At 42.3% G+C, this 17348-nt stretch overlaps 1 protein-coding gene across 3 annotated transcripts in view; it reads right to left on the bottom strand.

The window, feature by feature from the left end:
* Positions 1 to 17348, bottom strand: part of LOC144593164 (regulator of G-protein signaling 22-like) — a 64571-nt gene that overhangs the window by 8967 nt on the left and 38256 nt on the right. For all 3 annotated transcript variants that reach the window (XR_013547213.1, XM_078398648.1, XM_078398647.1), the window contains 8 exons: positions 16065 to 16151; positions 13096 to 13271; positions 12248 to 12410; positions 10759 to 10917; positions 8017 to 8085; positions 7626 to 7787; positions 4898 to 5077; positions 1321 to 1482 (listed from right to left, as the gene is read on the bottom strand). Coding sequence is in view for 2 of the 3 variants with exons in the window: in XM_078398648.1 (XP_078254774.1) it covers positions 1321 to 1482; positions 4898 to 5077; positions 7626 to 7787; positions 8017 to 8085; positions 10759 to 10917; positions 12248 to 12410; positions 13096 to 13271; positions 16065 to 16151 (1158 nt within the window). In the remaining variant the exon portion in view is untranslated. The remainder of the gene's footprint in view (positions 1 to 1320; positions 1483 to 4897; positions 5078 to 7625; positions 7788 to 8016; positions 8086 to 10758; positions 10918 to 12247; positions 12411 to 13095; positions 13272 to 16064; positions 16152 to 17348) is intronic.

Raw genomic sequence — 17348 nt, 5'->3', positions numbered from 1 at the left:
AGCCGGAGTGTGGGGAAGGGTCAGCAGCGGTGGCAGCAGCTGGTAACCGCCGAGGAAGCTGTGTGGGCCGGCGGTGGCGCCAGCAGGTCCAGCTGGAGCCAGCCCGTGAGGCGGTGTGGACCAGTGTTGGCAGCCAAGTCTGGCGGAGAAGGTCGGTAGGTACGGTCTGGAAGCAGCCAGGGAGGCAGTGTAGGCCAGGGCTGGCATCAGCAGGGCTGGCATCAGTAGCACAGCCTGGAAGTGGTGGGGGTAACAGTGCAGGCTGGGGGTGGTGTCGGCAGCCCAGCCTGGCGGTGAAGGTCAGTCCTTCATCATTGCACAAGCATGCAACCAAGAAGTTGTCTGTCAACTTCTGTTCTTGTTTTCAACAAGAAAACAATGTTGTTTTCTTGTTGACAAAACAACAACAAGTTGTTTGTCAACTTCTATGGTTTACGCAGTATAACCAGCAGCCTGTGTTATTAAAGAGACAGTGGTATCTGCTTATTGTGAGTATACCGTCTGCTATAGCCAAAATAGTCATAAAATCCGTCCATAATAATGTGTTTACGATATTGAGATAGAATTGGGAACCATACATGACAGCAGGTTCCTAGCCTGAAAGCTACACTGGTTGACGGCTTAATCCTGGCAAGTGGGGAATGCTTCTGAGGTGCCATAGGGCAGCAAGGGGAGGGATCCTGCAGGTGTGTTAACAAGGGGTTGGCGTGGAATGATTGAACTGGTATGGTGGCACATGGATTACTTTGGTCAGGTTCTAGGGACTTTAAGGTCACCAGTCCTTTTTTTGTTGTAAGGTGAAGAGGCAATCTTAGCAACTTTTGGAGATGGTGAAGTTGTGCTGCAGGAATAGGGGAATAAAGTGCTTAGATAATGTAGGAAGGTGGTGGTTTCTTAGAGGATTGTCTGCTTCCCAACCCCAAGGCTGAGGTTTGGTTTTAGATTCCCAGAAATGTTATTTTCTGGGGATTCTTTGGATTGTGGGGTTGGGGATGGGAGCAGAAGGGGTTCAATGATGAGCAATGAGAAATCTAGTGGTCTGGGCGGAAACATTCCTGCTTTTCTTGGCTCAAAATGCTGGAAAAGTGTATTCCATTTAGCTGTCTTAGCCTCTCATTACATGCTGGGTTTCATGAGGCTCAATAAAGCTGGTGGCTAAGGTGAAATAAGTACACTGGCACCTGGAGATGGGTTGGCTTGCCCAACTATTAACCTGCCTCTGTTCCCATGTGTGTCGTTTGGAGGGGTTTGGAGTCAGGTTTGAGACTCAAGGAATTAGCATCCCACCCAGAGCAAAGCTATTTTCAGATTTAAAATTACCTCTGTCCTCTCAGTTGAGCTCTCGTCCATGAGAAATTTTCTCCTTTTTTCTTTTCCACCAACTCGACTCTCCAAAGTAGGCAGGATGGCCTCAATAGCAAGTTTCTGTCGGAACTCAGAAAATGCTGGCCACAGTTGGAATAGAACACCAAAAACAGCCAACTGAGGAATGAAGCCTTGTTATTTTTGTAATCTAGACAGTTCCAGGCAAATCTTACATATCAAAGCACCTTTGAAAATATGTGCAACGAGTTTTTTCAGTGGCAATATGTCAACGAAAGAAAGCAATAGAAATAAAATACTTGGAGTTTCTGAAGGTCTTTGATATATATATATATATCACCTTTTAGACAGAGCTAAGACCAGAACATATGGAAAAGCTGAGCAATGGGTAATGATTGGCTATAATTCAGAAAACAGTTGGAGTCAAAGGTAGTTATTCAGGCCCACAAGATATTGAAAGGAATGTTCCAGAAGGTTAAGAGCTGTGTTCACAATTGTTCAACATTTATATAAACAATTTGGAATTGAGAATTAGAACTGCAACTTCAAAATCGATGAGGTGTAATCTCTGCAGAGGATTATGCCGGTTTCAAAATAATATGTGGGGTATTTAGGATTGGAATGAGGAGGAATATCTTCACTCAGACGATGGTGAATCTTTGGAATTCTCTATCACTGAAGGCCATGGAGGCTTAGTCGCTGATTGTGTTCAAAACAGAGACCAATAGATCCCTGTAGATCCCTGAATATTACAGAAATCCACTGATGTGGAGAAAGGGTAGAGAAAGGACTAGCCAGTGCTATCAGCAATGTTTTGAGAGGCTAACTTCATCTGAAGATAGGTCCCTTGCTGACAGGACTCTTACAAACAAGGTATTTGGGGGCTTGAACCACTGATGGAAGCCATTCCATAAGTTTATCTAGTTACGAGCTACGATGGATGAGGAAAGGGAAGAGGCATAACCAATTTTCTGAACCAGGTCTGAATGTTTAAGTGGGCATGGTGAAGAGGTCTGCCACATATAGCGGATTCGGTATCTGCATTTTAATGGTATCATCACACATACTGTTCCCCCACAACACTGATTACACTGCGCAAGGCATAACAGATGGCAGGTTTTGCCTACTAAAATGGCAGACGTTATGCATACTACACTTCAATATCGGCGATTTCAACGGAGTGGTCCATCTTGTTCCTTTAGTATCTTTGGTCCTAATGCTCATGGAATGAACTATCCAAGTTCAATTGACTGAAGTATCGGTTATCATTTGAATGATTCCAACAAGAATGTTTTGGGTCAGGGATTCAAGGAAGAGTTCATAGGAAGGGTTCCTAACACAAAATATAAACTTGTTTCTCTTTCCACATATGCTGCTTGAATTGGCTGCGTTGTTTCACGTCAAGTTGAGTTTATGTCGTATGCACAACGAGGTGCAGATAGAATGACATTTTGCTTGTAGCAACATCACAGGCACACAGACGCAGCCAACATCACAGGCACACAGACGCAGCCAACATCACAGGCACACAGACGCAGCCAACATCACAGGCACACAGACGCAGCCAACATCACAGGCACACAGACGCAGCCAACATCACAGGCACACAGACGCAGCCAACATCACAGGCACACAGACGCAGCCAACATCACAGGCACACAGACGCAGCCAACATCACAGGCACACAGACGCAGCCAACATCACAGGCACACAGACGCAGCCAACATCACAGGCACACAGACGCAGCCAACACACAAAACATCAATTATACAAAGCAGTGAAAAAGAAAAAGACTGCCAAATACAACACATTATTGCAAAACAATTACAAAACAAATTCATGGTAGTGCAAGAGGTGGTCTCCAGTGTTCTGTGCCTGAGGTACGTTTAAGAACTTGATAGTTATAGGAATGTAACTGTTCATGAACCTGGTGGTGTGGAACTGCAAGTTTCTGTGGTAGTAGCGAAGAGAGGGTATTGCCTATATGGTGGGCCTACTTAATGATAGATGCCGCTTACATGAGGCAGTGCCTCATGTAGATGCTCTCGATGGTGGGGAGCAGGGCCGTCTTAACGCATGGGCCTGATGGGCACTTGCCCAGGGTCCCACGAGCATAGGGGCCCCATGCTGATCTATGTATGTTAAGTGACTTGCAATAAATAAATACTACTTTAAAAATGTAGGTTCAATAAGTGCTTTTTTCGCAACATTTTCGGTCACTAAGTGCTTCTCACAGCGATCTGTAAGTGCTTTTCGCAACAATGTAGCACCCTAAATCCATCGCTAAGTGCTTTTCGGTAAGTGCTTTTCGCCGGCACGACGGGGGGGGGGGGGGGGGGGGGGCTGGTAGGGAAAGGGGGGTGGGGGAGAGTAATGGTAGGGGCCCCAGTACACTGCTTTGCCCGGGGGCCCATAATGCTGTAAAAACGGCCCTGGTGGGGAGGGCTGTGTCCATGAAGGACCAGGCTGAGTTCACCACTCTCTGCAACCTCTTGTGTACCTGTGCATTGGAATTGCTGTACCATTCATTCTATGCAACAAAACTGTGGTGCACAGCACACAGGCTACCTGAGTGACCTCCAAAGGATTAAAGTGAATGTTGAATTTTGATGGGACCATTCAATTTTTTTTTTTAAATCTGAAGATGAAGGCGCCAGTGGTTTTTGAAAACACACGAGAAGTCTCAGTCATTGGCAAAAGGAAAGGGAGATGCAGCGAGTGGAGCTGTGAGTGGTCCACTGAGAGATGACAGAGCAGCAGTGAGTGAAGCTAGAGGTTGTGATTAGAGTGGGGACAATTGTACATGGTCATAAACACGACTGCAATTACCAATATCTAGTCATCAAAACAACGAAAATCTAAGCATGTGCTGCAGATTCTAGAAATCTGAAATAAAAACAGAAAGTACTAGAAATACTCAACAGGTCAAGCAGCATCTAGAGAAAGAGAAACAGTTAATGTTCCAGGTCTGAGATCCCTCTTCAGAACTGGAATAGTGATTGTTGCAAATCAGTTTTCTGTTGAAAAGGCCGGGGCGGAATGTGAAAAAGAAAGGGAACATTTGTGATAGGATGAATCAAATTGACTTAATGGCAACAGTTTCCAGCACATTCCGCTTCTAGGTCTGCATAATGAGATGTTAATACCAAAGTAATAGGACCTACCCGGCAAGGCAGACAAATTTACATCTCTACCTTTCCATTCGGACAAAGGATTACGGATCCGAAAGATTGTTTTTCTTTCCACAGATGCTGCCTGACCTGCTGAGTTTTTCGAACATTTTCTGTTTTTCTATGTACCTAGTCAATTAATATTAAAACAAAATATTCTCTTGATGGTAGTCCATCAGAAACGATTTTGATTATAAATTTGACCCTTCCCGCAAAAGGATAGAGCATTACTACATTAGAAAGGTGTTTACTGAAATTCTGAGGGTTGACTAAAATTCATGAAGTCTGGGGGTCGACTAAAGGTCATGCAATTTAATGATTGGGGGATGGCTGCCCCATCATCTTCAGCCAGGGGAAATATTCATATTGCACCCAAAATCACACTTAACCTTCCTCACACGTACCTGTGCTTCTCTGAAGATGTATGGTCCTTGTTCTTGCCTTTGACTGATAATCCTATGTGCGTATTCTAATGGAATGTTAATCTGCACAGCTGGAGGTATGTTGGAATTGATGAAACAATTAATGATGACAGAGATCTTATTCTGAATAATTTCCTCGCTAGCGTGAGAATGGAACAAATCCTGAAAAATAACCAGAAAGAAAAGGGTTTAGAATTTATTTTGTCCTCCTTAAAAAGCAGAAATTATTCTTCAAGCATGCAAATGCACACAGACACACACTTTCGCACAGCGCTGAGATGCCAGGCAATGATCTTTTTGGACCAAATATGTAACTACCTACCCTTGATTAAAAGGCACCATTACTAAGGTCCTCTCTAGCAACATTGATTGAGCAGAAACTTAAAAGACCAGCCACATGTGACTGAAAGATTTGGTCAGAACTTGGATCTCTTACAATACTTGGCTCACCTCTTGTACCCCTAAGACTTTCCATTATCTATAGGGCACAAATCAGGTGTGATTTGGAATATTCTCCATTTACCTGGATGAGTGCAATGTCAACAAATTTAGTTTAGTTTACCGACACTAAAAGCTGGAGGGTGAGCGGGTCAGGCAGCATCTCTGGAGAAAAGGAAAAGATGACGTTTTGGGTTGAGACCCTTCTTCAGTTCAGTTTATTATTGACATGTGTAACAAAGCAGTGAAAAGCTTTTGTTCCATGCTATCCAAAAAAGACTGCACAGTAAACCTTCACTATAATGGATCACACGAGGGTTCCCACTGGTGTCCGTTATTACCAATTGTCCACTCTAACCAAATAAGGGGGGTTAATATGTACAGAACTATTGGAAAAACAGCCAATAAACATACACTACACAATAAACAAACACTACACAAAATACCTTGGGATGGCACAGTGGCATCGTGGTAGTTGCTACCTTACAGCACTAGGGACCAGAGTTCGGTCCTGACCTCGGATGCTCCCTGCGGCAGCGTGTTTTTCCTCTGGGTGATTGGGTTTCCTCCCATGGGGCAGGGACATACAGGTTTTTGGTTTGGTTGGCTTTTGTGGGTCGTGTGGATTGCTGGTCGAGCTACTGCCTTGTGACGCCATGGGCGGTCAGGGTCAGGCCTTGGTCTCTGGGGTGGCGACTCTGCTGATGGTTTGAGGACTCCAGTTGTGCTGCAGGCCTGCACGTCTTTGTGGGGGGGGGGGGGGGGTGGGGGGGGGGGGATGGGGAGATGGGGAGGTGGGGAAGCCGGAGCATCCAGAGGAAACCCACTTTGTCTCAATGTCTCTGTCTTTGCAATGTGGGAGGACAGAGAGAACCTCTATAGTAGTTATGTGGGAGGAAAGATAGAACCACTGTGGTAGTTCTATACTACATACGGAATTGTCCATGGTATATAGGATAGAACTAATGTATGGGTGATCACTGGTCGGCACGGACTCGGTGTTTTCACGCTGTATTTCTAAACTAAATTAAACTAAAATGTTTCAAAAACACCATTCGCTCCATCTGGTGGTCATTCTGTGAAACAACAAACTCGGTCTGCAGCAGATTTGGTCCATTATAACTAAAATCAGTTATAAAGAACTCGGTTAAAACAAGGGTTTCCTGTACATGATTACAATCAAGCCGTCCACAGTGCACAGATAAAGGATAAAGGAAACAGCATTTAGTGCAAGGTAAAGTCTGATAAAGTCCGATTAATAATCATTCAAACGGTCTCCAATGAGGTAGATGGGCGGTCAGGACCACACTCTATCTGATGAGAGGACCGTTCAGTAAACTGCTGGGAAGAATATGTCCCTGAATCTGGAGGTATGTAACTTTCAACTTTCTGCAACTTGCCCAATGGGAGAGGGGAGAAGATGGAGTGACCTGGGTGAGACTGGCCCTTGATAATGCTGGTGGTTTTGCCGAGGCAGCATGAAGTGTAGACGGAGTCAATGGAAGAGAGATGGGTTTGCGTGATGGTCTGAGCTTCGTCCACAACTCTCTGCAATTTCTCGCGGTCTTGGATGGAGCTGTTCCCAAACCAAACTGTGATGCATCCTGATTAAATGCTTTCTACATAAAAACTTCAAGAGGCTCAGAGGCATTCAGGGTAAAGAAGTACACTTGGTTGGAAACCCATCAATTCCCCCAAAAACATTAATTCCCTCCACCACCAAAGGACAATGGATGCTGTCATCCACTGCAGTTACTTGCCTAGACTGCTCTAGCAGCACCTTTAAAACTAATCACCAAGAATGACAGCGAAAGCAGGTTCATGGGAACACCACCATCAGCGTTCTTCTCAAAATTGAACCCCATCCTGACCTGGAAATACCTGGCCTGTCCTTTTTCATCACTGGTACAAATCCTGAAACTTTCTTCCCAGTTGTAAGAGTATCTTCTGCATTAGGATTGCAAAAACCTGTACTTTCAAATGAGTCTGATATTTATCTTGAATTACAGTGAAAATATGATCTTATAATTGATTTTTTGAGCTCTGGGAGTTACTGGTTAGAGCAGCATTTATGCCCATCCTTAAATTTTCCTTGGGAATGTTGGATGGGCATAAATGCTGCTCTAACCAGTAACTCCCTGAGCTCAAAAAATCAATTATAAGATCATATTTTCACTGTAATTCAAGATAAATATCAGACTCATTTGAAAGTACAGTAGTTATTATTGCTTAATCATTTTAATCAGACGCTATTATCTTGTGTTTTATTTACCTTGTACTTTTGAACCTCGAGCCAAAACACCACATTATTCTCCATTAAATCTCCCTTCGGTGACACAAACCGCTGGAACAGCTGAGCTGTTACTGGATTTAACAATGCTTTACGGAATGCGATGATTTCCTTCGATGAGGTGACCCATTTGCCGGCTATGCGCTGGAGGAAACAAATGGTGATTGCAGTTTATGCCATCTGACTTTCACAAGGCATTTCTATCGCCAATATTCTTTTCATGAGCAAAGGTTCCATCGCTTTTCAAAAAATCTATTCATCTCAGCGGATTTCGTTTCTGTATCGCAAATTCTCACTATTTCTAAAGATCACACTATGATATTGCATATTCGCATGAAATGGCAATTATTTCATCTCTAGGACAAAAACTCACCTTCATTAATTCCCGCTTCTTCCTACTTTTCTGTAACATCTGGTCCTCCACCACATCTTCCATTTGTACCTAGAGAATAGGCACCAAGTCATAAAATGTTAGGTCATATATTTATAACTCCATCTTAAGAAAAAAAGATGCATTTTTCTCAGCCCTATTTAGGATATGTTTCAGCTGTAAGTCAGTTGGTATTTCCACATTCACGACTTCTTTAATTGTATAGGGATTCCAAATTGCACAGTTTAGGTTTAGATTTATTATTGTTACGTTTACAGTGAAATTTTTTGTTTTGCATGCTATCCTAACCGATCAGATATACCCAACCTAAATACAATCAAGTCAAACTCAAGGACAATGGATAGAGCAAAGGGGAAGATACAGAGCAAAGAATAGTTCTCAGCATTGTAGGGCATCAGTTCCATAGACAAAGTCTGCAATGGGGTAGAGGTGAATCATTCAGTACCCCAGCTTATGAAAGGATGGTTCAAAAGCCTGATAACAGAGGGGAACAAACTGAGTCTGGTAGTGGGCGCTTTTGAGCTACTGTACCTTCTGCCGGATGGGAATTGGGAGAAGAAGGAATGATCGGGGTGGGACTTTTGATTATGTTAGGTGCTTTTCTGAGACAGAGTGAAGTGTAGATGGAGTCAATGGTGGGAAGTCTGGCTGGTATGTGTGATAGACTGGGCTACATCGACAATCCTTTGCAATTTCTTGCGGTCATGGGCAAAGCTGTTCCAAACCAATGCAACCCGACGGTATACTTTCTATGGTGCTTCTGTGGAGGTTTGTAAGCATCATTGGAGATGATGTGTTGTTGGGCCTTCTTGGCTGTCGCATCAATGTAGTTGGTCCATGACAGATCATGGGTAACATTAAGGCTCCTAAGGAACTTGAGGTACTTAATGCTTTGAAATGTAAGTTGCTCCTAGTGTATAGGAAATGAATGAGAAAGTGGGATAACACTTGTATAAAGGGAATATTGATGGTCTGCATTGACTCAGTGGACCAAACGGCCTGTTTTCATTCTGTATTTCTAAGCCAAACTAAACACAGAATCTCATAGGTAGATACAAAATGCTGTAGTAACTCAACGGGACAGGCAGCATCTCTGGAGAGAAGGAATGGGTGGGGTTTTGGGTTGAGACCCTTCTTCAGTCTGAACGTTCGATTTAAACCAGCCTCTGCAGTTCTTTCTTACATAGAATCTCATAGCTCAGTAGCTAGCCTTTCAGCCCAGTGTGTGTCACATCTGTTTTGGAAAAATAATCTAAATAGTCTCCTTCTTGCCTTTTCATCATCATAGGAAAGTGACTTGTTCAGGAAGGCATCTTGGTCAGCAAGTACTAATTGTGATGCAGGGCCTGCTTCCATAACATGCGAGTCTGTGTTTCCATGACTTTAATAACATTTCTTAATCTAATAACTCCTACCATGAAAGACAATTCTCTAAACTTTCCACTTACATTTCAAGTATTAACCTCCTCTATATCAATGAACCAATTCACTCTTCATTTAAAACTGGGGATCTTTTAATCATCTATATACTAAAACTCTCGTTTGTTATCTTGTTTGTGACTGAACTTCAGCCAAAACGGTACACGATAGCGTGACAATTTTAGGCCCACCTTACTCACCATTGTCACTTTAGTGATAATGCAAGTAGTGTTATTGAAATCGGTCTTATATTTTTAAAGTTATTTACATTTTAAAGTTTAAAAGGAGGGGAGGGAGAGGGGAGGAGAGAGGAGGGAAGAGGGGGGAAGGGGGGAGTGGGGGAGAAGGGAGAGCGGAGAGGGGTGGGGAGGGGGGGTTGAGGAGAGAGGGGAGAGGGGAGGACAGGGTGCTGCATCAATGCAGGAGAGGTTTGGGCCCAACGGGTCCACTTGGTCTAGTAGGCATTAAAATCTCCACTGCAGTGAATACAAGCTAATTTTCAGTAATCCCGGATATAGCCTGGGATTCCGCAATGTATCTTTTCCATAAATGCTATTAAGACATTCAATATACCCATTGCAGTCCAGCCCAATAACGTTTTAACATCCCTTCCTTTCTTTTGCACTCATTATGGGAGGAAATCAACGTTGGCTATATGTATGAAATTACCAATTTTGCTCTGCTGAACATTTCACCCAAAAGCCCCTTTATGTGAATCCACATTCCCTTTAATTTTTTAATGCAATCTCACTTGCCTGTTTCTGTGAGTTTCTATGGCAAAATTGTGCCATTTTTCTTACTCAATTGAGTGCTTCACCGTAATCAACAAAAAATATAAAACTGCAGATGCTAGAAAGCTGAAGCAAAATGGTGTAATGATTTACTGGGTCAAGCAGCATCTGTGGGAAGAGAGGAAAAATTAACAATTCAAGTCAATGCCTTTTACCAGATTGAGTTCTGATGAAAAGTCACGAACATGAATGTTAACTCTTCTTTCTTCACAGACGTATCCTGATCTGCTAATATCAGATAATAATATCCTAATATTTCCAGCATCTTATGTTTATATTTGAGAGTTTTGGCTTAGCTAACAAAATCAAATATAGTTCCATGCGACTTTATCGATTAACTGATCATGTATATTATTAATTTCACTTCTTCCAGCAATGCTTTACTGTTTCAAGTGATGTGTGCCAAGTATGTTAAAGTTTGTATTTACATGTTTAGTAAAAGTTGACAAGTAACACTGCTTTACATTCAACACAGTCTGCTTTAACAGGATGGTCAGATGATGGATTACTGTACCCGTATGTGGTGCCCCTCAATGAACGCTCGTGAAGCCAGGAACTTGGGCAGCCATTTTCTTTCCAAACGTGCTTTTGCATAATTTTGCAGCTCAGTTCCAACCATTAAAGACAACAGGTCATGCAACAGCTTGTTCCGTCCTCCAGCCAACATCACCACCTGGAGAACAACATTAGATTTAGCACAGTTTGGGTTACCCCAATATTTATTAAACAACAGTGTTTCAAATCTTGAAGCTGGAGATGATTTCACAAATAATTAACTAATTTAAATAGTTTAAACTACTTGAATTAATTAATTAAAAATAATGAATCAAAAAATTAATTAGCCAGACATATCTTTTTTATTTCACATTCATTATAGTAGTCATGAGCACTTTAAAGTTGGGTGCTAGAAGCAAAGTATACCCAGCCCATCAGCTCATTACATGTTGCCTCTTTCAGGTGGTGATGGACTTGGACCCCAAGATCCCTCTGCACATAAATGCAGTTAAGGGTCATTTCATTGAATATTTTCCCGTTACATTCGACCTCCCATAGTGCAACACCCCACACCTGCTTGGATTAAACTCCATCTGCCATTACTCCACCTATTTCTGTAGCTGATCCATATCCCGCTGTATACCTTGACAGACTTCCTCACAGTCCACAACCCCAGCAACCTTGGTGTCATCTACAAACTTACTAACCAACACATCTATGTTTACGTCCAAGTCATTTACTTAGCACACAAACAACAGGTCCCAGCACAGATCCCTGTGGAAATCTACTGGTCACAGATCTCCAGCTTGAATATTGTCCTTCCACCACAACCCTCTGTCTTCTATCAGTAAGCCAGTTCTGAATCAATATGCCAGGTCACTGTTAATTCTGTGCATCATGATCTTCTGGATCAGCCTACCAAAGGAGACTTCATCAAATGCCTTACTAAAATCCACATAGATAACATCCACCACCCTATGCTCATTGATCACCGCCACAAAATACTTGATCAAGTCAGTAAGACACAACCTGCCACGTACAAGGCCATGCTGACTGCCCCCTAATTAACCGAAATGAGTGTAAACCCTTTCCCAAAGAATCTTCTCCAACAGCTTCCTACCACTGACGTGAGGCTCATCAGCTATGGGGCTCCGTCCCCTCTCACCAACTGCCGCCTCTTCCTTCGCTTTGTCCCCTTAACCACCGCCACCTCCTCCTTTTCCCATCACCCTGTCCACTTGGCCTCACAACCCCCCCCCCCCCACCCCCCTTCCTACTACCTATACTCCTACAAACCTGTACATCTTTGGAATGTGAGGGGAAACCGGAGCACCCAGGGAAAACGCACGCAGTCACAGGGAGAACGTACAAACTCTGTGCAGGCAGCACCTGTAGTCAGGATCGAACCCGAGTCTCTGGCGCTGTAAGGCTACAACTCTACAGCTGTGTCACTCTCCCTGCACCACTGTGCTGCCCCTAATTTAGCATTAAAACTTTCAGTCAATTACCTCTTCCTGTTGTGCTTTCGTGGCTGGGCTAGTGGGTCCAAAGAAATACTTATGATTCAGATATTTTTTGATAATGTCTTTGGACATTTCATCTCGATTTTCCTTTTCTTCCGAATATATATTTCTATAAGCCTCAATGTCCAACCAGCACTTGAGATCCATGCTATGGGAAAATAATTAACTTTATTTTTATCAGCAACTATGCATTAAGACAATCTATTTATATCAAATTTATTAACAGCTGTTTTTATTATAAATGCATCAAAATAAATTAAAGTGCAATACTGAAGTAATTGTTACATATTATCTCTTAAGTTCTACAGTTGGAATCATAGTGTCACAGAGTTATACAGCATGGCAACAGGCCCTTTGGCCCACTGTCTGTACTGACCATTATCCACCCATTTTACATTTATCCTACATTAATCACATTATTTTAAATTCTCCCCTCATTCTCAACATCTTCCCCAGTTTCTATTATTCATGTAGATACTAGGGACAATTTACAATGGTCAATTACGATACTAACTTAAACAAGATCACACACAGGAAACCCATGCAGTCATAGGGAGAATGTGCAAACTCCATGCAGACAGTACCCAAGGTCAGGTTTGAACATTATGGCATCATTTGCCTAGATAACATGCAAAACAAAGATTTTCACTGCATTGCAGTACATGTGACAATAATGAACCAATAGCAATACCAATAAATGGACTACAAATATGTTTTACTATGCAAAAGGATTCTGAAACCTAAAAGACATGACATTGTACAGACTTTCTGTGTAGTGATTCCAATGATGAGTTTTGATATCCTTTATCACAGCAAAAATTGTGGGCACTTACCCCGCTAAATTCTCTTTAAGGAATTCCTGGAATTGTTCAAGTTGCAAGCGATTCCGTAAAAGACTGTTGAATGTGTAATCACGAAATTGCTGAGGAACCATTTTCCAATTGGGTGAGTTTTTCAGGTCTTCTGCAGTTAGCAGGCGAGTGGCTGATTGGGCTGGAGTAGGAAATTCCTAGGACAAGTAATAACAAGGATAAACGGGAAGATGCAGTCAATGGCTAAAGGTATTATTGTAAATGTTTTGGCTCATTTACAAGAATTTGGCATACTGAATTATATTTTCCTTATTTAACTTATGTATTTATCTGTACGTTGTATTTATTTCTGCAGACAGAAGTTGTGGCAGAAAGTAAACATGGGAATAATTTACTGGAACCTCCAAACTTGGATTGGGAATATTTGATGTTTTCATCTGCATGGGAATGTTTTGGGATCAGTGCATGCAAAATACATTCACTGACTATTTAGATTTAAACAATCTTTTTTACACATTATTCTAACTCTTTTCAACTAATTTTGCTGGAATGATGTTTAATATTTTGGAGCTGTGGTGTTTCAATTTGCAAAAATCATTGTTGGGCACGCTAGATGTGGCTGTGATGGTGCAGGCAATGCTTCGATGGTTAAAGCATTAGACTAAATGGTGGAAGCCTTTTGCATGCCTCTCACTTGCTGGGGAGGTTCAACAGAAATCTCATCTTGCTTCATCTTGGTTGACTCCTACAGATTTTGGATTAGAGTCTTTCTTAGTTCCCCTCTTAAAGGGATTTGCCTCAGCGCAAAAGACAGATTTGGTTCTCTTTTAGGACCTAATCTCTGCAGCTTGAATAATTCCCCAGTATTTTAAACTATCATCAGTCTGCAGTCTGCCTGGTCCATGCATAAACTATAAACTCATTATGTTGCGGCCATAAATTCTCAGAGAGTCAAGGCCTGATGTCCAAGGTACATTTTCTACAAACATGAGATGGCAGAATTAGCCTCTGCTGAAGGCTTCAGTAAACTGCAGATTGATTAATATTGCAGATTGATTAATACTGCAGATATCCTATGTGACAACATGAAATGGAGAAAATGCATAAAACTCAATGTTTAAATGTGATAATCAGTGAAGCTCCTGCAATGGAAGTCCTATTCCATGAAATTTCACAACCTTGTTAGTACCTCGCATTTCAAAGTTTTGCCTTCAAAATCTTCCCCAAACTGCAGCAACGATAGTGTGCCAATCCTACCAGCAGTCCAACTAATGTTGGGCACAAACATATGAATCTGATTACATATGTAATTTCAACAACAAAACTTGCATTTCTATAACACCCTGCCTGTTCAGTGCTTTGGCAATTCATTTTCCACCTCATGACACAAATTGTGCAAAAATGTTGACCGAAGCTTTTTAAGAGCATATCGCCATCCACACAATGCTGAGATGCATTGAAGATTTTCCCTTAGCCTGCGTGCAAATGGTGATATAAACTCGCTGAGGCTTTACCTGGCAAAGTCCTTTTACATGTGAGAGGCCTAAACAAACCCCATAAAAATACGAACAGTCAGCAAAGCCATATCTGTAACAGTTAACAAGTTTATTGAAGCCTTGAATGCGTTTGACATTCAGAAGCATATAAAGACATCAATAATCAAGTCAAGTTTATTTGTCACATACACAGACACGATGTGCAGTGAAATGAAAGTGGCAATGCCTGCGGATTGTGCACAAAAAAGAATTACAGTTACAGCATATAAATAAAGTTAATAAGTTACTATAGTGTAGACAAAAATTTAGATTCTGGAGTTATAAAAGTTGACAGTCCTGATGGCCTGTGGGAATAATCTTAACACTTAAATTAGTGTCAGGGGTTATGGGAAGAAGGCGGGGAATGGAGTTAGGAGGGAGGGATAGATCAGCCATGTGTGGTAGTCTTGATGGGCCGAATGGCCTAATTCTGCTCCTATCACTTATGATCTTAAAACAAATGCGATTTGTTAAAATGCACCATACTTTACTCTTACCATTCTTCCTCTATCCATTCTTCTCCTTTCAAATCAATAGGGTTGCAGATGCTGCATCAGACCTGACCAAACTTGCCAGCCCCTATGAAGTCAAGTACCTGCAGCTCACGGCATATCTGTTGGTAGTTTGCCATCCCAATGAGATTTCTTTGAGAATGCCTGGATCATTCATTTCAGCTTCAAGAACTGGAAGGATTTTAGCCAAGAGCTCTTAGCTCAAAACCTAGAACTATAACTAACCCTGGGGAAAAAAAGTAGCTAAAATAATTTTCTGCTTCTTTGCACCAGGTTAAATTCTCAGCATTTCAGAACACTGGACCACTATAAACACTGAACATGTTTGCACAGATCAGCCCTCCTTTCCAAACCAACTACACACTGACGACACTTACACTGCACTCTGACTGATAGAAAATTCAATCTATCTTATTTTGATAAAATGACGTCTAATTGTTACTGATGATGTACGGGTATGTAGGTTAATTTGACTGGGTAAATGTAAAAAATTGTCCCTAGTGTGTGTAGGATAGTGTTAATGTGCGGGGATCGCTGGGCGGCGCGGACTTGGTGGGCCGAAAAGGCCTGTTTCCGCGCTGTATATATATGATATGATATGATATGATATGATATGATATGATATGATCTCACTCATGGTCACCATTGCTCTATACGTGCCACTGCTCATTCTGCACTTTCTCCAGAAAGTATCTAGCCAATTCCATATGGGTCTCCCATTTAAAGATAGGAATTCAGGTACTAAAAAATTAAGAAGTTCAAATTTTTTTTTCAATGATTATAATGATTTTTAGAAGCAACCAACTAATTACTTTCAGAAAATGGTGAAAATACTCAGCAGATCACAAAGTATCAGGCAATGTTTCAGTGTCTTAGCTTACATTTGTATATCTGCCTTTTTCTATTTTCAGCAACTTCAATCATTTGCTTCAGACTTAAATACCTTGTGGGGGAAAACTTTCCTCTGCAGCTCCCGAAGTTTTTTGCTATATATTGAATTTAAATGTCGAGACTCCTCTATCAACTCCATCTACAAAGTAAAAGATCTTCACTTAGTGTTAATGCACAACAGATCTGCAGGATAAGCAAATTGTCAACTCAAAGAAATACATAATTGCTTATATAATTGCCATACAATCATGACTCCATGTGACACATCACATCAATCTTTGCATTAAATTATGAAATTATTAATCTTTCCATTTTTCCACTTGGCATCTGTGAAGATCAATTGTTGGATTGATAAAATGGATATCCAAGTGTGAGCTGTTTTACGTCGTATGAAAGAAGTAACAAGAAAAGGAGCAGGCCATATGTCTTCAGGTTTGCTGCACCTTTGAATAAGATCATGGCTGATCTTGGTCACAGCCCCACTATCCTGTCTGTTTCCTGGAACCTTTGACTCCACATGGACCAAGTTTATCAATGTTGGGTTGAATGTAAGCGATCTCCAGGACGGAGAATTCCCAAGAGTTATGACCATAAAAATGGAAATTTCTCTATCCCCCATCTTCAACAGCTGGTGCCATATTCTGAAATAAGGCCATGATTTACAGCAAAAGGCAGGCTACAAAGAAAGGTACGTGTGCACCAGAATCACCGTAGAGAATTTTCAGGTATTAATATAATACTAGATGGGCGTGGACCTGTTGGGTCCAAATCTCTCCTGCAGGCACTCCTGCGGGCACAGCAACCCCCATTGGGTGCAAACATCTCCTGCGATCCCGGCAACCCTCCTTGCCAACCTCTCCTGCGGCCAGCAGCAAGAGAGCTCTCCTCACCCCTCCACATTGGCCGCCACTTCCATCACTCTTGCAATTCCTGCCCCCCTCCGAGCAGCAACCCTCCCCCAACTGTGCACGCGCGGATGCGGCGGCCGTCTTAAGTAAGTATTACAGTTGAAAAAGTGATCGGCAGCCATCTTACGTAAGTATTAAAGTTTTTTAAATTATTTTTAAATCTCTCCTGCAACCCTCCATGCAAACCTCTCCTGCGGGTTCAAATCTCTCCTGCGGGCACAGCAAACCCCGTTGGGTGCAAACCTCTTTTGCGGGCCCGGCAATCCCCAACAGAAGATCCATCGACCTGTTGCCGGCCGGGAGTGTCCCCCAGGGGCCATGGGCAGACAGGGAAGGGGAGAGGGAGCCACTCACCTCGGCCCCGTGTGGCCAGCGCTGCAGCCACAGCGAGCATGGACCCGAAACCTCTTCTGCAGCTCGATGGTGAT

Source organism: Rhinoraja longicauda, chromosome 4 (assembly GCF_053455715.1).
Source record: "Rhinoraja longicauda isolate Sanriku21f chromosome 4, sRhiLon1.1, whole genome shotgun sequence".
NCBI classification, from domain to species: Eukaryota; Metazoa; Chordata; class Chondrichthyes; order Rajiformes; family Arhynchobatidae; genus Rhinoraja; species Rhinoraja longicauda.
Note: the sequence above shows the minus strand (reverse complement) of the source record. Positions and strands in the feature narration are given on the sequence as shown.